The 26,506-nt window shown below is 38.0% G+C and overlaps 1 protein-coding gene across 2 annotated transcripts in view; it reads right to left on the bottom strand.

Annotated features, from left to right (window-relative positions):
* Positions 1-26,506, bottom strand: part of LOC139421847 (RAB27B, member RAS oncogene family) — a 98,678-nt gene that overhangs the window by 35,370 nt on the left and 36,802 nt on the right. For both annotated transcript variants that reach the window (XM_071172973.1, XM_071172974.1), the window contains 2 exons: positions 18,934-19,035; positions 12,105-12,174 (listed from right to left, as the gene is read on the bottom strand). In XM_071172973.1, coding sequence (XP_071029074.1) covers positions 12,105-12,174; positions 18,934-19,035 — 172 coding nt within the window. The remainder of the gene's footprint in view (positions 1-12,104; positions 12,175-18,933; positions 19,036-26,506) is intronic.

Raw genomic sequence — 26,506 nt, 5'->3', positions numbered from 1 at the left:
AACAGACATGAACAGATACAAACAGACATGAACAGATAAAACAGACATGAACAGATAAAACAGACATGAACACATACAACAGACATGAACACATACAACAGACATGAACACATACAACAGACATGAACACATACAACAGACATGAACACATACAACAGACATGAACCGATACAACAGACATGAACAGATACAAACCGACATGAACAGATACAACAGACATGAACACATACAACAGACATGAACACATACAACAGACATGAACACATACAACAGACATGAACAGATACAAACAGACATGAACAGATACAACAGACATGAACACATACAACAGACATGAACACATACAACAGACATGAACACATACAATAGACATGAACACATACAACAGACATGAACACATACAACAGACATGAACACATACAACAGACATGAACACATACAATAGACATGAACAGATACAAACAGACATGAACACATACAAACAGACATGAACAGATACAACAGACATGAACAGATACAACAGACATGAACAGATACAACAGACATGAACAGATACAACAGACATGAACAGATACAAACAGACATGAACAGATACAAACAGACATGAACAGATACAAACAGACATAAACAGATACAACATACATGAACAGATGCAACAGACATGAACAGATACAAACAGACATGAACAGATACAAACAGACATGAACAGATACAAACAGACATAAACAGATACAACATACATGAACAGATGCAACAGACATGAACAGATGCAACAAACATGAACAGATACAACAGACATGCTCATAGTAAGTGAATGAGTAGCAGCGTTATAGGGACATGGGAAAATAGGAGAATAGGTGCATGGGAGAATAGGAACATGGGAGGATAGGAACATGGGAGAATAGGAACATGGGAGGATAGGAACATGGGAGAATAGGAGCATGGGAGAATATAAACATGGGAGAATAGGAACATGGGAGGATAGTAACATGGCAGAATAGGAACATGGGAGAATAGGAACATGGGTTGATAGGAACATGGGAGACTAGGAACATGATGGGAGAATAGGAACATGGGAGAATAGGAACATGGGAGAATAGGAACATGGGGAGAATAAGAACATGGGGAGAATAGGAACATGGCAGAATAGGAACATGGGAGAATAGGAACATGGGAGGATAGGAACATGGGAGAATAGGAGCATGGGAGAATATAAACATGGGAGAATAGGAACATGGGAGGATAGTAACATGGCAGAATAGGAACATGGGAGAATAGGAACATGGGTTGATAGGAACATGGGAGACTAGGAACATGATGGGAGAATAGGAACATGGTAGAATAGGAACATGGGAGAATAGGAACATGGGAGAATAGGAACATGGGAGAATAGGAACATGGGAGAATAAGAACATGGGAGAATAAGAACATGGGAGAATAGGAACATGGGAGAATAAGAACATGGGAGAATAAGAACATGGGAGAATAGGTAAATGGGAGAATAGGTAAATGGGAGGATAGGAACATGGGAGGATAGGGACATGGGAGGATAGGAACATGGGAGGATAGGGACATGGGAGAATAGGAACATGGGAGGATAGGAACATGGGAGGATAGGAACTGTGCAGTGGTGAGGGAAGGAAAATCGTAAGACTAAATATTGACTAAAATTAATTTTCTTTCCATTAGCCTACTTTTGGCCCTATGAGCACTAGAGATAACATGCTTTAGTGACAACTAGCCCAGCGTTTCCCAAACTAGGTCCTCGGGACCCCAAAATAGTGCACTTCTTTTGTTTTTACCCCCCCCTAACATTACACAGCTGATTGAAATTATCATAGCTTGATGATTAGTTGATTATGTTTTATTTTTATTTTTTTTCACCTTTATTTAACCAGGTAGGCTAGTTGAGAACACCTTTATTTAACCAGGTAGGCTAGTTGAGAACACCTTTATTTAACCAGGTAGGCTAGTTGAGAACACCTTTATTTAACCAGGTAGGCTAGTTGAGAACACCTTTATTTAACCAGGTAGGCTAGTTGAGAACACCTTTATTTAACCAGGTAGGCTAGTTGAGAACACCTTTATTTAACCAGGTAGGCTAGTTGAGAACACCTTTATTTAACCAGGTAGGCTAGTTGAGAACAAGTTCTCATTTACAACTGCGACCTGGCCAAGATAAAGCATAGCAGTGTGAACAGACAACACAGAGTTACACATGGAGTAAACAATTAACAAGTCAATAACACAGTAGAAAAAAAAAGAGAGTCTATATACATTGTGTGCAAAAGGCATGAGGAGGTAGGCGAATAATTACAATTTAGCAGATTAACACTGGAGTGATAAATGATCAGATGGTCATGTACAGGTAGATATACTGGTGTGCAAAAGAGCAGAGAAGTAAATAAATAAAAACAGTATGGGGATGAGGTAGGTAAAAATGGGTGGGCTATTTACCGATAGACTATGTACAGCGATCGGTTAGCTGCTCAGATAAGCAGATGTTTGAAGTTGGTGAGGGAGATAAAAGTCTCCAACTTCAGCGATTTTTGCAATTCGTTAGAATCGGCTGTGCAGTGTTAAGGCAGAAGAAAATAAAGTGCACACCTTGGTGTTCCCCAGGACCAAGTTCGAGTATTTCGCATTCATGGACATTACAAAGATATTATCATTTTCTTCCTCTTTGTCTAGATGTACTACTGTCATCGGCATGGCCGATTAATTAGAGACGATCACTAGTTTTCATAACCATCGGTAATGTCACGATCGTCGTAGTGAGGAGACCAAAAGCGCAGAATACATACTTTTAATGTAAGACGAATTAACACAGAGTACACTAAACAAACAAACAAACAAACAAACAAACAAACAAACAAACAAACAAGACGAACGTGACCGCTATCAACACTGAGTGGAAACATGCAACATCACATAGACAATAACCCACAAAACCAAACTGGAAAATGGCAACCTAAGTAGGATCCCCAATCAGAGACAACGATAAACAGCTGCCTCTGATTGGGATCCAATCCAGGCCACCATAGACCTACAATATGTCTAGACTAGACACACCTAGACAAACAAAAACACTAGATGAGACAAAAACACACATACCACCCTCGTCACACCCTAACCTAACCAAAATAATAAAGAAAAACAAAGAATACTAAGGTCAGGGCGTGGCAGGTAATCCGCATATTACATTACATTATGGCCCATTACATTACATTACATTACATTATGGCCGATTACATTACATTATGGCCGATTACATTACATTACATTACATTACATTACATTATGGCCGATTACATTACATTATGGCCCATTACATTACATTACATTATGGCCGATTACATTACATTATGGCCGATTACATTATATTACATTATGGCCGATTACATTACATTATGGCCGATTACATTACATTATGGCCGATTACATTACATTATGGCCGATTACATTACATTATGGCCGATTACATTACATTATGGCCGATTACATTATATTATGGCCGATTACATTACATTATGGCCGATTACATTACATTACATTATGGCCGATTACATTACATTACATTATGGCCGATTACATTACATTATGGCCGATTACATTACATTACATTATGGCCCATTACATTACATTACATTATGGCCGATTACATTACATTACATTATGACCCGATTACATTACATTACATTACGGCCGATTACATTACATTACATTATGGCCGATTACATTACATTATGGCCGATTACATTACATTATGGCCGATTACATTACATTATGGCCGATTACATTACATTACATTATGGCCGATTACATTACATTATGGCCGATTACATTACATTATGGCCGATTACATTACATTATGGCCGATTACATTACATTACATTATGGCCGATTACATTACATTACATTATGGCCGGTTACATTACATTATGGCCGATTACATTACATTACATTATGGCCGATTACATTACATTATGGCCGATTACATTACATTATGGCCGATTACATTACATTACATTATGGCCGATTACATTACATTATGGCCGATTACATTACATTACGGCCGATTACATTACATTATGGCCGATTACATTACATTACATTATGGACGATTACATTACATTATGGCCGATTACATTACATTATGGCCGATTACATTACATTACATTATGGCCGATTACATTACATTATGGCCGATTACATTACATTACATTATGGCCGATTACATTACACTATGGCCGATTACATTACATTACATTATGGCCGATTACATTACATTACATTATGGCCCATTACATTACATTATGGCCGATTACATTACATTACATTATGGCCGGTTACATTACATTATGGCCGATTACATTACATTACATTATGGCCCGATTACATTACATTACATTATGGCCGATTACATTACATTATGGCCGATTACATTACATTACATTATGGCCGATTACATTACATTACATTATGGCCGATTACATTACATTACATTATGGCCGATTACATTACATTACATTATGGCCGATTACATTACATTATGGCCGATTACATTACATTACATTATGGCCGATTACATTACATTATGGCCGATTACATTACATTATGGCCGATTACATTACATTATGGCCGATTACATTACATTACATTATGGCCTATTACATTACATTATGGCCGATTACATTACATTATGGCCGATTACATTACATTATGGCCGATTACATTACATTACATTATGGCCGATTACATTACATTATGGCCGATTACATTACATTACATTATGGCCGATTACATTACATTATGGCCGATTACATTACATTATGGCCGATTACATTACATTACATTATGGCCGATTACATTACATTATGGCCGATTACATTACATTACATTATGGCCGATTACATTACATTATGGCCGATTACATTACATTACATTATGGCCGATTACATTACATTATGGCCGATTACATTACATTATGGCCGATTACATTACATTACATTATGGCCGATTACATTACATTACATTATGGCCGATTACATTACATTACATTATGGCCGATTACATTACATTATGGCCGATTACATTACATTACATTATGGCCGATTACATTACATTACATTATGGCCGATTACATTGCATTATGGCCGATTACATTACATTACATTATGGCCGATTACATTACATTACATTATGGCCGATTACATTACATTATGGCCGATTACATTACATTACATTATGGCCGATTACATTACATTAGGGCCGATTACATTACATTACATTATGGCCGATTACATTACATTATGGCCGATTACATTACATTACATTATGGCCGATTACATTACATTATGGCCGATTACATTACATTACATTATGGCCGATTACATTACATTATGGCCATTACATTACATTACATTATGGCCGATTACATTACATTATGGCCGATTACATTACATTATGGCCGATTACATTACATTACATTATGGCCGATTACATTACATTATGGCCGATTACATTACATTACATTATGGCCGATTACATTACATTACATTATGGCCGATTACATTACATTACATTATGGCCGATTACATTACATTACATTATGGCCGATTATATTACATTACATTATGGCCGATTACATTACATTACATTATGGCCGATTACATTACATTACATTATGGCCGATTATGGCCGATTATATTACATTACATTATGGCCGATTACATTGCATTACATTATGGCCGATTACATTACATTACATTATGGCCGATTACATTACATTATGGCCGATTACATTACATTACATTATGGCCGATTACATTACATTACATTACATTATGGCCGATTACATTACATTACATTATGGCCATTACATTACATTATGGCCGATTACATTACATTACATTATGGCCGATTACATTACATTACATTATGGCCATTACATTACATTACATTATGGCCGATTACATTATATTATGGCCGATTACATTACATTATGGCCGATTACATTACATTACATTATGGCCCATTACATTACATTACATTATGGCCGATTACATTACATTACATTATGGCCCATTACATTACATTATGGCCGATTACATTACATTACATTATGGCCCATTACATTACATTACATTATGGCCGATTACATTACATTACATTATGGCCGATTACATTACATTACATTATGGCCGATTACATTACATTACATTACATTATGGCCGATTACATTACATTACATTATGGCCATTATGGCCGATTACATTACATTATGGCCGATTACATTACATTACATTATGGCCGATTACATTACATTACATTATGGCCGATTACATTGCATTACATTATGGCCGATTACATTACATTACATTATGGCCGATTACATTACATTATGGCCGATTACATTACATTACATTATGGCCGATTACATTACATTATGGCCGATTACATTACATTATGGCCGATTACATTACATTACATTATGGCCGATTACATTACATTACATTATGGCCGATTACATTACATTACATTATGGCCGATTACATTACATTACATTATGGCCCATTACATTACATTACATTATGGCCGATTACATTACATTACATTATGGCCCATTACATTACATTACATTATGGCCGATTACATTACATTACATTATGGCCGATTACATTACATTACATTACATTATGGCCGATTACATTACATTATGGCCGATTACATTACATTATGGCCGATTACATTACATTATGGCCGATTACATTACATTACATTATGGCCGATTACATTACATTACATTATGGCCGATTACATTGCATTACATTATGGCCGATTACATTACATTACATTATGGCCGATTACATTACATTATGGCCGATTACATTACATTACATTATGGCCGATTACATTACATTATGGCCGATTACATTATATTATGGCCGATTGCATTACATTATGGCCGATTACATTACATTACATTATGGCCGATTACATTACATTACATTATGGCCGATTACATTACATTATGGCCGATTACATTACATTATGGCCGATTACATTACATTACATTATGGCCGATTACATTACATTACATTATGGCCGATTACATTACATTACATTATGGCCGATTACATTACATTACATTATGGCCCATTACATTACATTACATTATGGCCGATTACATTACATTACATTATGGCCCATTACATTACATTACATTATGGCCGATTACATTACATTACATTATGGCCCATTACATTACATTACATTATGGCCGATTACATTATATTATGGCCGATTACATTACATTATGGCCGATTACATTACATTATGGCCGATTACATTACATTATGGCCGATTACATTACATTACATTACATTACATTATGGCCGATTATATTACATTACATTATGGCCGATTACATTGCAATCCACGAGGAGACCTCGTGGCAGGCTTGACCACGTGTTACGCGAGTGCAGCACTAAAAAGGGACCTCGTGGCTGCAATGAGCCAAGGATAAGTTGCTAGCTAGCATTAAACTTACCTTGAAAAAACAATCAATCTTCACATAATCACTAGTTAACTACACATGGTTGATGATATTACTAGGTTAACTAGCTTGTCCTGCGTTGCATATAATCAATGCGGTGCCTGTTCATTTATCATCAAATCTCAGCCTACTTCAACTTCGCCAAACGGGGGGTGATTTAACAAAAACACATTTGCGGAAAAAAAACACAATCAATGCACAAATGTACCAAACCATAAACATCAATGCCTTTCTTAAAATCAATACACAGAATTATATTTTTTTAAACCTGCATATTTAGTTAAATGAAATGCATGTTAGCAGGCAATATTAACTAGGGAAATTGTGTCACGTCTCTTGCGTTCTGTGCAAGCAGAGTCAGGGTATATGCAACAGTTTGGGCCGCCTGGCTCGTTGCGAACTGTGTGAAGACCATTTCTTCCTAACAAAGACCATAATTCATTTGCCTGAAATTTACATAATTATGACATAACATTGAAGGTTGTACAGTGTAACAGGAATATTTAGACCAGCCTTTAGATAAAATATGGAGCGGTTCCGTGTTTCACTGAAATAATAAATGTTTTGTTTTTTAAATTATCGTTATCTTCTCCCATTAATTCAACTATACAGCTACCCTTCCTCTCCTCTGGCCATCTCTAAACAGCCCAGTAACTCAGTTTAACACGGATGAATCTTAGAGAAAGCGACTGGCTGCAAACCGATTCTCCACGCTCCACCCTCCCTGCCCTAAAACAGCAACCTCTCGTTTTGAAAAAGGCATAGATATGTCAGAAACATTTATTATACTGTCGAAATTGACTATAAAGTGTACATAGGATAATTCTGGTCATAAAGTCAGTCTCGTCCAAAAATGAGAGTTGTGAGATAGGAAAAAATGTTATGCAATGTAATGAAGAGTACCGTAATGTAATGAAGAGTACCGTAACTTAATGAAGAGTACCGTAATGTAATGAAGAGTACCGTAATGTAATGAAGAGTACCGTAACGTAATGAAGAGTACCGTAATGTAATGAAGAGTACCGTAACGTAATGAAGAGTACCGTAATGTAATGAAGAGTACCGTAATGTAATGAAGAGTACCGTAATGTAATGAAGAGTACCGTAACTTAATGAAGAGTACCGTAATGTAATGAAGAGTACCGTAATGTAATGAAGAGTACCGTAATGTAATGAAGAGTACCGTAACTTAATGAAGAGTACCGTAACGTAATGAAGAGTACCGTAATGTAATGAAGAGTACCGTAACTTAATGAAGAGTACCGTAACGTAATGAAGAGTACCGTAACTTAATGAAGAGTACCGTAATGAAGAGTACCGTAATGTAATGAAGAGTACCGTAACTTAATGAAGAGTACCGTAACATAATGAAGAGTACCGTAACTTAATGAAGAGTACCGTAATGACTACCCATAGTCTATGTAATGACTACCCATAGTCTATATAATGGCTACCCATAGTCTATATAATGGCTACCCATAGTCTATATAATGGCTACCCATAGTCTATATAATGGCTACCCATAGTCTATATAATGGCTACCCATAGTCTATATAATGACTACCCATAGTCTATATAATGGCTACCCATAGTCTATATAATGACTACCCATAGTCTATATAATGACTACCCATAGTCTATATAATGACTACCCATAGTCTATATAATGACTACCCATAGTCTATATAATGGCTACCCATAGTCTATATAATGACTACCCATAGTCTATATAATGACTTCCCATACCCAGAGTCTATATAATGGCTACCCATAGTCTATGTAATGACTACCCTTAGTCTATATAATGGCTACCCATTGTCTACATAATAACTACCCATTGTCTACATAATGACTACCCATAGTCTATGTAATGACTACCCATAGCCTATAACAGAGAATAGAGTGGAATATCTCTGTGAGCTTCCTGCAAAATGAGGTTTATGACACAAGACAACATATTGTTTAACCAGATAGGTCCTGTGGGTTTAAATATTCCTGATAGTGAAGCCTGTACCCTGAAGCCTATTCCCAGTAGCTGATGTTGTCAGCTCAGCGACCATTAATTCTAGTCTGTAGTCTGTAGTCTGTAGACTCTAGTCTGTAGCCTCTAGTCTGTAGCCTGTAGCCTCTAACCTGTAGCCTGTAGACTCTAGTCTGTAGCCTCTAGTCTGTAGCCTGTAGCCTCTAACCTGTAGCCTGTAAGACTCTAGTCTGTAGCCTCTAGTCTGTAGCCTGTAGCCTCTAACCTGTAGCCTGTAAGACTCTAGTCTGTAGCCTCTAGTCTGTAGCCTGTAGTCTGTAGCCTGTAGTCTGTAGCCTGTAGTCTGTAGCCTGTAGTCTGTAACCTCTAGTCTGTAGCCTGTAGCCTCTAACCTGTAGCCTGTAGTCTGTAGCCTCTAGTCTGTAGCCTGTAGCCTCTAACCTGTAGCCTGTAGTCTGTAGTCTCTAGTCTGTAGTCTGTAGCCTGTAGTCTGTAGTCTGTAGCCTGTAGTCTGTAGCCTCTAGTCTATAGTCTGTAGCCTGTAGTCTGTAGCCTGTAGTCTGTAGCCTCTAGTATGTAGCCTGTAGCCTCTAACTTGTAGCCTGCAGTCTGTAGCCTGTAGTCTGTAGTCTGCAGCCTGTAGTCTGTAGCCTGTAGTCGGTAGCCTCTAGTCTGTAGCCTCTAACCTGTTGCCTGTAGTCTGTAGCCTTCAGTCTGTAGTCTGTAGTCTGCAGCCTGTAGTCTGTAGCCTGTAGTCTAGAGCCTCTAGCCTGTAGTCTGTGGCATGTAGCCTGTAGCCTCTAGTCTGTAGCCTGTAGTCTGTAGCCTGTAGCCTCTAGCCTGTAGTCTGTAGTCTGTAGCCTGTAGTCTGTAGCCTGTAGTCTGTAGCCTGTAGTCTGTAGCCTGTAGCCTGCAGCTTGTTGCCTCTAGCCTGTAGTCTGTAGCCTGTAGTCTGCCTGCAGCCTGTGGCCTGAAGCCTGGTGCATCTAGCCTGAAGCCTGTAGCCTGTGGCCTGAAGCCTGGTGCCTCTAGCCTGAAGCCTGGTGCCTCTAGCCTGAAGCCTGTATTCTGTGGCCTTAAGCCTGGTGCCTCTAGCCTGAAGCCTGGTGCCTATAGCCTGAAGCCTGGTGCCTCTAGCCTGGTGCCTCTAGCCCGAAGCCTGGTGCCTCTAGCCTGAAGCCTGGTGCCTATAGCCTGAAGCCTGGTGCCTCTAGCCTGGTGCCTCTAGCCCGAAGCCTGGTGCCTCTAGCCTGAAGCCTGGTGCCTCTAGCCTGAAGCCTGGTGCCTCTAGCCTGAAGCCTGGTGCCTCTAGCCTGAAGCCTGTACCCTAAAGCCTGTTCCCAGTAGCTGATGTTGTCAGCTCAGCGACCATGATTTCTAAAATACACAGTGGATAGTGGAATGAGGCTGATCAAAATGAGCAACTGTAGGAAACTACGTGAATTCTATTATGCTTACTGTATGAAATTAAAGTGAGCATTCAGACCAGCCTTACTGACTGAACTATTCAGACCAGCCTTACTGACTGAACTATTCAGACCAGCCTTACTGATTGAACTATTCAGACCAGCCTTACTGACTGAACTATTCAGACCAGCCTTACTGACTGAACTATTCAGACCAGCCTTACTGACTGAACTATTCAGACCAGCCTTACTGACTGAACTATTCAGACCAGCCTTACTGACTGAACTATTCAGACCAGCCTTACTGACTGAACTATTCAAATCAAATCAAATGTATTTATATAGCCCTTCGTACATCAGCTGATATCTCAAAGTGCTGTACAGAAACCCAGCCTAAAACCCCAAACAGCAAGCAATGCAGGTGTAGAAGCACAGTGGCTAGGAAAAACTCCCTAGAAAGGCCAAAACCTAGGAAGAAACCTAGAGAGGAACCAGGCTATATGGGGTGGCCAGTCCTCTTCTGGCTGTGCCGGGTGGAGATTGTAACAAGACCAGCCTTACTGATTGAGCTATTCAGACCAGCCTTACTGACTGAACTATTCAGACCAGCCTTACTGACTGAACTATTCAGACCAGCCTTACTGACTGAACTATTCAGACCAGCCTTACTGACTGAACTATTCAGACCAGTCTTACTGACTGAACTATTCAGACCAGCCTTGCTGACTGAACTATTCAGACCAGCCTTACTGACTGAACTATTCAGACCAGCCTTACTGACTGAACTATTCAGACCAGTCTTACTGACTGAACTATTCAGACCAGCCTTACTGACTGAACTATTCAGACCAGCCTTACTGACTGAACTATTCAGACCAGTCTTACTGACTGAACTATTCAGACCAGCCTTACTGATTGGACTATTCAGATCGGCCTTACTGATTGAGCTAAACTACATGAGGATACTCACCACTCTCTTTACTTTTGTTGACAGAGGAAGGAAGGAAGGAAGGAAGGAAGGAAGGAAGGAAGGAAGGAAAGGAGGATACACACCACTCTTTTTGTGTGTGTGTGTGTGTGTGTGTGTGTGTGTGTGTGTGTGTGTGTGTGTGTGTGTGTGTGTGTGTGTGTGTGTGTGTGTGTGTGTAGCGTTACTCACCACTCTCTTTTCCCTGAAGTCTATTCCCACTGTGGTGATGAACTTGGGGTTGAACTTGTTGTCCGTGTATCTATAGATGAAAGTGGTATTAATATAATTTGTCTGTGGACCTGTAAGATACGATAAGATAGTACTTTATTAATCCCCTGAAGGATTTGTTTTTACCAGCCGATACATACATTACCATCAATACATTACCATTAATACATACATTACCATTAATACATACATGACCAATAATACATACATTACCATTAATTAATACATTACCAATAGTACAGAAATTACTAATAATAATTACATTACCATTAATACATACATTAATACATACATTACCATTAATACATACATTACCATTAATACATTACCATTAATACATACATTACCATTAATACATTACCATTAATACATACATTACCAATAATACATACATTACCATTAATACATAACCAATAATACATACATTACCATTAATACATACATTAATACATACATTACCATTAATACATGCATTACCATTAATACATACATGACCAATAATACATACATTACCATTAATTAATACATTACCAATAGTACAGAAATTACCAATAATAGATACATTACCATTAATACATACATTACCATTAATACATACATTACCAATAATACATACATTACCATTAATACATACATTACCATTCATACATACATTACCAATAATGCATACATTACCATTGATACATACATTACCATTCATACATAAATGACCATTCATACATACATACATTACCATTCATACATACATGACCATTAATACATACATTGCCATTAATACATACATTACCAATAATACATACTTTACCATTAATATATACATTACCATTAATACGTACATTACCAATAAATACATAGCATAGCAAATACAAACATTACCATGAATACATACATTACCATTAATACATACATTACCATTAATACGTGCATTGCCATTAATACATACATTACCATTAATACATACATTACCATTAATACATACATTACCATTAATACGTACATTACCATTAATATGTACATTACCATTCAGACATAGCAAATACATACATTACCATTAATACATACACTACCATTAATGCATTCATTACCATTAATATGTACATTACCATTAATATGTACATTACCATTCATACCTAGCAAATACACACACAGCACATCACCAATGCATATTCAAAGAAAGGTGCTCATGGAAGTACTTGTATAGAAAGGTAATGTAATCATATATACACAGTACGAGTCAAAAGTTTGGACACACCTACTTATTCCAGGGTTTTTCTTTATTTTTAGCTATTTTCTGCTTTGTAGAATAATAGTGAAGACATCAAAACTATGAAATAACACATATGGAATCATGTAGTAACCAAAAAAGTGTTAAACACATCATAATATATTTTAGATTTTAGATTTTTTTAAGTTGCCACCCTTTGCCTCCACGACAGCTTTGCACACTCTTGGCATTCTCTCAACCAGCTTCAACTGGAATGCTTTTCCAACAGTCTTGAAGGAGTTCCCACATATGCTGAGCAGTTGTTGGCTGCTTTTCCTTCACTCTACAGTTCAACTCATCCCAAACCATCTCAATTGTGTTGAGGTTGGGTGATTGTGGAGGCCAGGTCATCTGATACAGCGCTCCATCACTCTCCTTGGTCAAATAGCGCTTACACAGCTTGGAGGGGTGTTTTGGGTCATTGTCCTGTGGAAAATACACTAAGTGCAAACTAGATGGGATGGCGTATCGCTGCAGAACGCTGTGGTGGCCAGGAAGAAGAAGAGGCCTGCTTGGGACAAGAAACACGAGCAATGGACAGTAGACCAGAGGAAATATGTATTTTGGTCTGATGAGCCCAAATTTGAGATGTTTGGTTCCAACCGCCGTGTCTTTGTGAGATGCAGAGTAGGTGAACGGATGATCTCCACATGTGTGTTTCCCACCGTGAAGCATGGAGGTGGTGGTGTGATGGTGTGGGGATGCTTTGTTGGTGACACTGTCAGGGATTTATTTAGAATTCAAGACACACTTAACCAGCATGGTGTCCTTTAGTAGTGTTTTTTTGTGTGCAATATTTCAACCATGAAGGCCTGATTCACACAGTCTCCTCTGAACAGTTGATTTTGAGATGTGTCTGTTACTTTAGCACGGTGAAGCATTTACTTGGGCTGCAATTTCTGAGGCTGGTAACTCTAATGAACTTATTCTCTGCGGCGGTCCTCATGAGAGACAGTTTCATCATAGCGCTAGATGTTTTTTTTGCAGCTGCACTTGAAGAAACTTTCAAAGTTCTTGACTGACCTTCATGTCTTAAAGTAATGATGGACTGTCGTTATATATGTTGTTATACAGTGGGGCAAAAAAGTATTTAGTCAACCACCAATTGTGCAAGTTCTCCCACTTAAAAAGATGATAGAGGCCTGTAATTTTCATCATCGGTACACTTCAACTATGACAGACAAAATGAGGGAAAAAAATCCAGAATCACATTGTAGGGTTTTTTATGAATTTATTTGCAAATTATGGCGGAGAAAAAGTATTTGGTCACCTCCAAACAAGCAAGATTTCTGGCTCTCACAGACCTGTAACTTCTTCTTTAAGAGGCTCCTCTGTCCTCCACTCGTTACCTGTATTAATGGCACCTGTTTGAACTTGTTATCAGAATAAAAGACACCTGTCCACAACCTCAAACAGTCACACTCCAAACTCCACTATGGCCAAGACCAAAGAGCTGTCAAAGGACACCAGAAACAAAATTGTAGACCTGAACCAGGCTGGGAAGACTGAATCTGCAATAGGTAAGCAGCTTGGTTTGAGGAAATCAACTGTGGGAGCAATTATTAGGAAATGGAAGACATACAAGACCACTGATAATCTCCCTCGATCTGGGGCTCCACGCAAGATCTCACCCCGTGGGGTCAAAATAATCACAAGAACGGTGAGCAAAAATCCCAGAACCACACGGGGGGACCTAGTGAATGACCTGCAGAGAGCTGGGACCAAAGTAACAAAGCCTACCATCAGCAAGGGCATTGAAGATGAAACGTGGCTGGGTCTTTCAGCATGACAATGATCCCAAACACACGAAGGAGTGGCTTCATAAGAAGCATTTCAAGGTCCTGGAGTGGTCTAGCCAGTCTCCAGATCTCAACCCCATAGAAAATCTTTGGAGGGAGTTGAAAGTCCGTGTTGCCCAGCAACAGCCCCAAAACATCACTGCTCTAGAGGAGATCTGCATGGAGGAATGGGCCAAAATACCAGTAACAGTGTGTGAAAACCTTGTGAAGACTTACAGAAAACGTTTGATCTCTGTCATTGCCAACAAAGGGTATATAACAAAGTATTGAGATAAACTTTTGTTATTGACCAAATACTTATTTTCCACCATAATTTGCAAATAAATTCATTAAAAATCCTATAATGTGATTTTCTGGATTTTTTTTCTCATTTTGTCTGTCATATTTGAAGTGTACCTATGATGAAAATTACAGGCCTCTCTCGTCTTTTTAAGTGGGAGAACTTGCACAATTGGTGGCTGACTAAATACTTTTTTGCCCCACTGTACATGGTGTACCTGGGGTGAAATGTAGTTTTCCTTGAGTCCCCCAGAGCATAGAATAAATCTATATTGCCTTCAGAAAGTATTCACACCCCTTGACTTTTTCCACATTTTGTTGTATTGGATTAAATAGTAATTATTTTGTCAATGATCTACATAAAATACTCATGTCAAAGTGGAAGAAAAATTGTAACATTTGTAACTAAAAATATGAAAAATAAAAGAGTAATATCTTGAATAGATAAGTATTCAACCCCCTGAGTCACTAGATGTTAGAATCACCTTCAGGAGCAATTACAGCTGTGAGTCTTTCTGGGTAAGTCTCTAAGAGCAATTACAGCTGTGAGTCTTTCTGGGTAAGTCTCTAAGAGCGATTACAGCTGTGAGTCTTTCTGGGTAAGCCTCTAAGAGTGATTACAGCTGTGAGTCTTTCTGGGTAAGTCTCTAAGAGCAATTACAGCTGTGAGTCTTTCTGGGTAAGTCTCTAAGAGTGATTACAGCTGTGAGTCTTTCTGGGTAAGTCTCTAAGAGCGATTACAGCTGTGAGTCTTTCTGGGTAAGTCTCTAAGAGCAATTACAGCTGTGAGTTTTTCTGGGTAAGTCTCTAAGAGCGATTACAGCTGTGAGTCTTTCTGGGTAAGTCTCTAAGAGTAATTACAGCTGTGAGTCTTTCTGGGTAAGTCTCTAAGAGCGATTACAGCTGTGAGTCTTTCTGGGTAAGTCTCTAAGAGCGATTACAGCTGTGAGTCTTTCTGGGTAAGTCTCTAAGAGCGATTACAGCTGTGAGTCTTTCTGGGTAAGTCTCTAGGGGGTCTTCTGGGTAAGTCTCTAGGGGGTCTCCCGGTCACGGCAGGCTGCGACAGAGCCTGGACTATATTCAATGTCTGTTTTTACCCATCTACCAACAGGTCTTCTTCGCGAGGTAATGGAAAACCTCTCTGGTCTTTGTGGTTGAATCTGTGTTTGAAAGAGAGCCTGGACTCAAACCAGGATCTCTAGTGGAACAGCTAAGAGCTACCACTGCACCACTCGGGAAGGACCCAGCTTTTCATTTTTTAAATTAATTTGTCAATTTCTAAAAACATAATTCCATTTTGACATTATGGGGTATTGTGTGTGACACAACATCTTAATATAATACATTTTAAATTCAAGCTGTAACACAACAAAATGTGGAAAAAGTCAAGCTCTTTAAATACTTTCTGAATGCAGTGTAATAAATCTACAATATAACTATTATAGTGTAATAAATCTACAATATAACTATTAAGGTGTAATAAATATATAACTATTATAGTGTAATAAATATACAATATAACTATTATAGTATAATAAATATACAATATAACTATTATAGTGTAATACATTTACAATATAACTATTATAGTATAATAAATATATAATATAACTATTATAGTATAATAAATATATAATCTAACTATTATAGTATAATAAACATATAATCTAACTATTATAGTATAATAAACATATAATCTAACTATTATAGTATAATAAATATATAATCTAACTATTATAGTATAATAAATATACAATATAACTATTATAGTATAATAAATATATAATCTAACTATTATAGTATAATAAACATATAATATAACTATTATAGTATAATAAATATATAATCTAACTATTATAGTATAATAAATATATAATCTAACTATTATAGTGTAATAAATATATAACTATTATAGTATAATAAATATATAATATAACTATTATAGTATAATAAATATATAATATAACTATTATAGTATAATAAATATATAATCTAACTATTATGGTATAATAAATATATAATCTAACTATTATAGTATAATAAATATATAATCTAACTATTATAGTGTAATAAATATATAACTATTATAGTATAATAAATATATAATCTAACTATTATAGTATAATAAATATATAATCTAACTATTATAGTATAATAAATATATAATCTAACTATTATAGTATAATAAATATATAACTATTATAATGTAATAAATATATAACTATTATAGTATAATAAATATATAATCTAACTATTATAGTATAATAAATATATAATCTAACTATTATAGTATAATAAATATATAACTATTATAGTATAATAAACATATAATCTAACTATTATAGTATAATAAATATATAATCTAACTATTATAGTATAATAAATATATAATCTAACTATTATAGTATAATAAACATATAATCTAACTATTATAGTATAATAAACATATAATCTAACTATTATAGTATAATAAATATATAATCTAACTATTATAGTATAATAAATATATAATCTAACTATTATAGTATAATAAACATATAATCTAACTATTATAGTATAATACATATATAATCTAACTATTATAGTATAATAAATATATAATCTAACTATTATAGTGTAATACATTTACAATATAACTATTATAGTATAATAAATATATAATCTAACTATTATAGTATAATAAATATATAATCTAACTATTATAGTATAATAAATATATAATATAACTATTATAGTATAATAAATATATAATCTAACTATTATAGTATAATAAATATATAATCTAACTATTATAGTATAATAAATATATAATCTAACTATTATAGTATAATAAATATATAATCTAACTATTATAGTATAATATTATAATAATACATAACTATTATAGTATAATAAATATATAATCTAACTATTATAGTGTAATAAATATATAACTATTATAGTATAATAAATATATAATCTAACTATTATAGTGTAATAAATATATAACTATTATAGTGTAATAAATATATAACTATTATAGTATAATAAACATATAATCTAACTATTATAGTATAATAAATATATAATCTAACTATTATAGTGTAATAAATATATAACTATTATAGTATAATAAATATATAATATAACTATTATAGTATAATAAATATATAATCTAACTATTATAGTATAATAAATATATAATATAACTATTATAGTATAATAAATATATAGTCTAACTATTATAGTATAATAAATATATAATCTAACTATTATAGTATAATAAATATATAATCTAACTATTATAGTATAATAAACATATAACTATTATAGTATAATAAACATATAATCTAACTATTATAGTATAATAAACATATAATCTAACTATTATAGTATAATAAACATATAACTATTATAGTATAATAAACATATAATCTAACTATTATAGTATAACTAGTTGTGTGTGTACCTGTATAGAAAGGTAGTTTTCCCTACTCCAGAGTCCCCCAGAGCCAGGAGCTTGATGAGGTAATCGTAGTCCCCATCAGTCATAGTGTTGACTGCGCTGAACCTGGAGTAAACAAAACAAACAAACATCAATTAGTCATTTGAAGAGCCTTTGGTATGACTCGACTGGGAATTGAACCCACAACCTTCCAATCTCAGGACAGACACTTTAACCACAAGGCCACTGAGTGACTGCCAATTCATTCCAACGCCTCAAAGACAAACATTCAACATACAGGTTGGAAAAAAACAAACAAAGAAAACTGGCCTGGTATCAGTAAAGGTTTGTCAAACAGACCGAAGCGAAATAACCTGACCCCAAAAAGCCATGCCTCATAATAACCAACAGAACTTTATTTGATCCAATGAAATCTAAGAGACGAGAGGACCAAACTAGACCAAACCAGCTCCAGTCAGAGAAAAACAGTAACCGAACTAATGCAATGTAGTCATCTCATTTCCTGTTAACAGTTTGACCCCGGGTCTAGTTCATTTCTCACGTTAGATCATAAAAACATGCACAACTACCATGTCACGAGAGGCAGAGTTCAGCCTCAAACTAAATCACATGTGGCTCCTTACAGAGCACGCCCGCCACCACGTGATTGGTTATTTATAGGAGACAATTAGCATTCCTGTTATACAGTATGTGTGAACAGTCATTTTGCTGTAGGCTATGTGAGGAAACTGAAGCAGCAATATGAAAGAAAAGAGCTGTCTGATGTCAGGCTGGACATCCTTCAGACTTCCAACACTTAAAAGGTTCAATGCAGCTATTGTTTTTATCTCAATAACAAATCATTTCTGGGTAACAATTAAGTACCTTACTGTGATTATTTTAAATCACAATTTATCCCCCAAAAAATTAGCTTGTTAAGCAAAATAATTTCTCAAGGACTCATTTTTCTAGGACCGTGGGAATGGTCTGAGTGGGAAAACTGAAATCTAGCTGTTATTGGTAGAGAGGTTTGGAACTCTCTTTCTCATTGGTCCATTAACTCATTTGACAAAACTCCATCCAAACCAAAAGAGGCTGAAACTTCTGGCTGTCTTTTCAAACAGCTCTTACACCAACAGGGCATTATCCCTGTTCCCAAGAAAGCAAAGGTAACTGAGCTAAATGACTATCGCCCCGTAGCACTCACTTCTGTCATCATGAAGTGCTTTGAGAGGCTAGTTAAGGATCATATAACCTCTACCTTACCTGACAACCTAGCCCCACTTCAATTTGCTTACCGCAGCAATATGTCCCCAGTTGATGCAATCGCAGTCACACTGCCCTGACCCATCTGGACAAGAGGAATACCTATGTAAGAATGCTGTTCATTGACTACAGCTCAACATTCAACACCATAGTACCCTCCAAGGTCATCATTAAGCTTGAGACCCTGGGTCTCAACCCCACCCTGTGCAACTGAAGTCCTAGACCTCCTGACGGGCTGCCCCCAGGTGGTGAAGGTAGGAAACAACATCTCCGACTTCACTGATCCTCAACACTGGGACCCCACAAGGGTGCGTGCTCAGCCCCCTCCTGTACTCCCTGTTCACCCACGACTGTGTGGCCATGCACGCCTCCAACTGAATCATCAAGTTTGCAAACAACAACAGTAGTGGGCTTGATTACCAACAACGGCAAGACAGCCTACAGGGAGGAGGTGAGGGCTCTGGGAGTGTGATGACAGGAAAATAACCTCTCACTCAACATCAACAAAACAAAAGAGATGATGGTGGACGTCAGGAAACAGCAGAGGGAGCACCACCGATCCACATCGACGGGACACCAGTGGAGAAGGTGGACAGTTTTAAGTTCCTCGGCGTACACATCACTGACAAACTGAAATGGTCCACCCACACAGTGTGGTGAAGAAGGTACAACAGCAACAGCGCCTCTTCAACCTCAGGAGGCTGAAGAAATTTGGCTTGCACAATTGATGCACAATTGAGAGCATCCTGTCGGGCTGTATCGCCACCTGGTACGGCAACTGCATCACCCACAACCCCAGAGGGTGGTGCGGTCTGCACAACGCATCACCGGGGGCAAACTACTAGAAGGCGAGGTCAGTAAAGGTGCATCAAAGCTGGGACCGAGAGACTGAAAAACAGCTTCTTTCTCAAGGCCATCAGACTGCTAAACAGCCATCACTAGCACAGAGAGGCTGCTGCCTACACACAGGACTTGATGTCATTGGCCACTTTAATAAATGGAACACCAGTCACTTTAACAATGTTTGCGTATCTTGCATCTCTCATCTCAGTGTATACTGTATTCTATACTATTTACTGTATCTTAGTCTATGCCGCTCTGACATTGCCCATCCATATATTTATATATTATTAATTCCATTCCTTTACTAGATTGTGTGTATTAGGTATTTGTTGTGAAATTGTTAAATATTACTTGGTAGATATTGCTGCACTGTCGGAACTAGAAGCACAAGCATTTTGTTACACCCACAGTAATATCTGCTAAACACGTATATGTGACAAATAACATCTGATTTGATCATAATCTTCACAATTTCACAGTATTATTCCAACCTTATAGCGTGGAAATATGTATAAAACACAAGAAAGCATGTTTTTGATTGCACTGGGTCTTTAAATTATGTGCCGGATCTCTGGTCTAGTGGTAGCTCTCTGGGTCGTCACATATCAACAAGTTCAAGCCCTGCCTCTGGGTAGTCACATATCAACAGGTTTAAGCCCTGTCTCTGGGTAGTCACATATCAACAGGTTTAAGCCCTGTCTCTGGGTAGTCACATATCAACAGGTTTAAGCCCTGTCTCTGGGTAGTCACATATCAACAGGTTTAAGCCCTGTCTCTGGGTAGTCACATATCAACAGGTTCAAGCCCTGTCTCTGAGTAGTCACATATCAACAGGTTCAAGCCCTGTCTCTGAGTAGTCACATATCAACAGGTTTAAGCCCTGTCTCTGGGTAGTCACATATCAACAGGTTTAAGCCCTGTCTCTGAGTAGTCACATATCAACAGGTTCAAGCCCTGCCTCTGGGTAGTCACATATCAACAGGTTTAAGCCCTGTCTCTGGGTAGTCACATATCAACAGGTTCAAGCCCTGCCTCTGGGTAGTCACATATCAACAGGTTTAAGCCCTGTCTCTGGGTAGTCACATATCAACAGGTTTAAGCCCTGTCTCTGGGTAGTCACATATCAACAGGTTCAAGCCCTGTCTCTGGGTAGTCACATAATTGTGAGGTTCAAGCCCTGTCTCTGGCATTCTTGTCTATCACTCTGCTAATTATCTCTCTCTCCGTTCCACACTGTTCTTTCAAAGTAAATCATTAAATATGAAAGGAGAGCAGAATTCTGATGCTGAAGGAAGAAAAAAAAGACAAAACACTATTTTTATGGCAGGGGTCAGAGGTTAGACTGTGGCCTTCTGGGAAAGGGCCTGGGAGCACCAGTCACTGGGAGCATAGAGCGGGCGTATTATGGGGAGGCTAACCGATGTGGCACATGATCTGTTTCTTACATCCTCTCCTCCCCATGATGCATCAGAAGCTCCTCTGGCTAGATGGGAAAGCAGAGACACTGGTCTTGACTGTACACTCTGCCTGACCTGCCCCTGTTCTAGAATCAGCCTGCCCCTGTTCTAGAACCAGCCTGCACCTGTTCTAGAACCAGACTGCCCCTGTTCTAGAATCAGACTGCACCTGTCTAGAACCAGCCTGCCCCTGTTCTAGAACCAGCCTGCTCCTGTTCTAGAACCAGACTGCCCCTGTTCTAGAACCTGCCTGCCCCTGTTCTAGAACCAGACTGCCCCTGTTCTAGAACCTGCCTGCCCCTGTTCTAGAACCAGCCTGCTCCTGTTCTAGAACCAGACTGCCCCTGTTCTAGAACCTGCCTGCCCCTGTTCTAGAACCAGCATGCTCCTGTTCTAGAACCAGCCTGCTAACCAGTCTGCCCCTGTTCTAGAACCAGCCTGCCAACCAGCCTGCCTCTGTTCTAGAACCAGTCTGCCCCTGTTCTAAAACCAGCCTGCCCCTGTTCTAGAATCAGCCTGCCCCTGTTCTAGAACCTGCCTGCCCCTGTTCTAGAACCAGCCTGCCAACCAGCCTGCCCTGTTCTAGAACCAGCCTGCCCCTGTTCTAGAACCAGTCTGCCCTGTTCTAGAACCAGCCTGCCAACCAGCCTGCCCTTGTTCTAAAACCAGCCTGCCCCTGGTCTAGAACCAGCCTGACCCTGTTCTAGAACTAGCCTGCCCTGACTGCTACACAACATCTACATAACATCCAGATTGTCCATCCTAGCATTCCATTTAGAATGCATTCCCCAACACATTGCTTTAATTCCAAGAAGTATGCTAGTGTGGATATTGGAACAGAGGCCCAGTTTTCCTAGCAGCTCTCAAATTGATGTTGTTAACCAGCCCTGGAGACGGGAAGGAGGAGGATCCATTGTCAAAGGATGAGCTGTCCTGAAGATGTGATTAGTGGCTGATCAGTGGCGCCCCCTGTCCCTCGGGGACCCATCTGTAGTCAGCAGTGGTAGAGATCAGGTGAGTGCAGTCACTAAGGCTTCCTCCTTTACAAACACATCTACGTTCTCCCTTTCTGTTCCCCAAAATAACCCAATGAGCCTGTGGGATTACAATGTTTCACTGCATGAAACCTGTACAAGTGTGAGGTGGGATATGGAAATGTGGTTTTTAATATCCAACTCCCCCTGAGAGTAGGGTCACAGACAGGGATCAGACATTACCCCAATGAGACACCCTCAGAGAGCAGGGTCACAGACAGAGATCAGACATTATCCCAATGAGACACCCTCAGAGAGTAGGGTCACAGAGAGGGATCTAGAGGGAGTTTCTATATAGATTGTATTGAGTAGTAGTTTCTATATAGATTGTATTCTGGAGTAGTTTCTATATAGATTATATTCTGGAGTAGTTTCTATATAGATTATATTCTGGAGTAGTTTCTATATAGATTGTATTGAGTAGGAGTTTCTGTTTAGATTATATTGAGTAGGAGTTTCTGTTTAGATTATATTAAGTAGGAGTTTCTGTTTAGATTATATTGAGTAGGAGTTTCTGTTTAGATTATATTGAGTAGGAGTTTCTGTTTAGATTATATTGTGTAGGAGTTTCTATATAGATTATATTGAGTAGGAGTTTCTATATAGATTATATTGAGTAGGAGTTTCTGTTTAGATTATATTGTGTAGGAGTTTCTGTTTAGATTGTATTGAGTAGGAGTTTCTGTTTAGATTATATTGAGTAGGAGTTTCTGTTTAGATTATATTGAGTAGGAGTTTCTGTTTAGATTATATTGAGTAGGAGTTTCTATATAGATTATATTGAGTAGGAGTTTCTGTTTAGATTATATTGTGTAGGAGTTTCTATATAGATTATATTGAGTAGGAGTTTCTGTATAGATTATATTGAGTAGGAGTTTCTGTTTAGATTATATTGTGTAGGAGTTTCTGTTTAGATTATATTGAGTAGGAGTTTCTGTATAGACGGCCATTTGTGTGGTTGAGTCCATTTCGGGAACGTAACATGGACATGGACTCTTAACAACAGGATGAAACTTCGTTGCCCCTTGCTGGAAAATAAAAACGAACCTTGTCTAGGCCACGCCACGCCCCCCCCCCCCCCTCACACAACGCAGCTGCAACACAAATTGAAATTAGAATGAATAGAGTGATTGTTACTTCCTGCCTTATTGTTACTTCCTGTCTAGCGAGCTCTGGCCCAACTTTACTATTTTGTGATTTGTTGATATATATATATATATATATATATATATATATATAATTTTTGCATGAAATGTATCCGCTATCCTTTTTCATGATCGACAAGGACTTTTGAACATGAGATTGACAGTTACTGACCCACGACCTCAATTGCGGCCTACTCATCTGCCCTGGACTCTTTTGTATTTCTCCAACCCAATCTTCGGGCTACCCAAGAGGAAGCGCAGGCGGCAAAATAGTCAGGAGAGGAGGAGGAGAGCGGGGTGTCCTGGTGAGACTCAGGCGAAAGAAAACCCGGCCACTACTTCCATCCATTCTACTGGCCAATGTAAAACGGATGACCTCAGATCGCGGATTTGCTGTGAACTGGACTCTCTGGTAACTGTAAAATTCTCTGTTTTTCTGAAAAGTGTGTCTGACATCACTGAGAACTAAGCATGGTCCTCTCACGCCAGAACAAAGACACGGTCGTAAAGAAGGCCTCTTCTTCCTCTGAACTTTTACAGCTGCACCGTCGAGAGCATCCTGACTTTGTATTCTAGGTGGCGTGGTTACTGCGGTGACACATGCTGGCTTTTGCTCGAGTAGCTATTGATCGCTATCATGGCTGGCTCTAGCCTCAGTGAGAACAGGTCTGGGGTCGGTGTGTGTGTATTATGTGTGTGTATATGCGTGCATGTTTGAGTGTGTCAGAGAGAGTGTGTGTGTGTGTGTGTGTGTGTGTGTGTGTGTGTGTGTGTGTGTATTATGTGTGTGTATATGCGTGCATGTTTGAGTGTGTCAGAGAGTGTGTGTGTGTGTGTGTGTGTGTGTGTGTGTGTGTGTGTGTGTGTGTGTGTGTGTGTGTGTGTGTGTGTGTGTGTGTGTGTGTGTGTGTGTGTGTGTGTGCGTGCGTGCGTGCGTGCGTGCGTGCGTGCGTGCGTGCGTGCGCGCGCGCGCGTGTGTGTGTGTGCGTGCGTGTGTGTGTGTGTGTGTGTGTGTCGGTCAATAACAGTAGCAGGCGCTACACAAAACGCCAAAATAAAATATAAAAAATGCATTACCTTTTGACAAGCTTCTTTTTATGGCACTCCAATATGTCCCATAAACATCATAATTGGTCCTTTTGTTCGATTAATTTCGTCCAAAATGTCCATTTATAAAGACAGCTTACAAAAACGCAACGTCACTACAAAATATTTCAAAAGTTGCCTATAAACTTTGCCAAAATATTTCAAACTACTTTTGTAATACACCTTTAGGTATTTTTAAACGTTAATAATCTATAAAATTGTAGACGGGGCGATCTGTGTTCAATACAGGAACGAAACCAAACCAGCACTGCTGTTCACGTCTTGCGCAACTCACAAAAGTGTCCCCAGTTCCGAGTTGGCCTACTTCTTCATAGAACAAAGGAATAACTTCAACCATATTCCAAAGACTGGCGACATCGTGTGGAAGCGGTAGAAACTGAAAATAGGTTCCTATTAAATATCTAATGGCAAAGACAATGTAGTGAACAGTGAGGAGGGGGGGGGGGGAAGAAATCTGAACAGTTAGTCCTCTGGGTTTTGCCTGCTACATAAGTTCTGTTATACTCATAGACATGATTCAAACAGTTTAAGAAACTTCAGAGTGTTTTCTATCCAGATCTACTAATAATATGCATATCTTATATTCTTGGCATGAGTAGCAGGAAGTTTGAAATTGGGCACGCTATTTATCCAAAAGTGAAAATTCTGCCCCCTAGCTTTAAGAGGTTTTAATTGAGTGACTGTCACTGGACTGACATAAGAGAAACTGCTGATGAACCAAATGTTTAAACTGCACCTTGTGTCT

Source organism: Oncorhynchus clarkii, chromosome 12 (assembly GCF_045791955.1).
Source record: "Oncorhynchus clarkii lewisi isolate Uvic-CL-2024 chromosome 12, UVic_Ocla_1.0, whole genome shotgun sequence".
In the NCBI taxonomy this organism is placed as follows: Eukaryota; Metazoa; Chordata; class Actinopteri; order Salmoniformes; family Salmonidae; genus Oncorhynchus; species Oncorhynchus clarkii.
The sequence above is the reverse complement of the archived record's forward strand: the minus strand, read 5'-3'. Positions and strand labels throughout refer to the sequence as shown.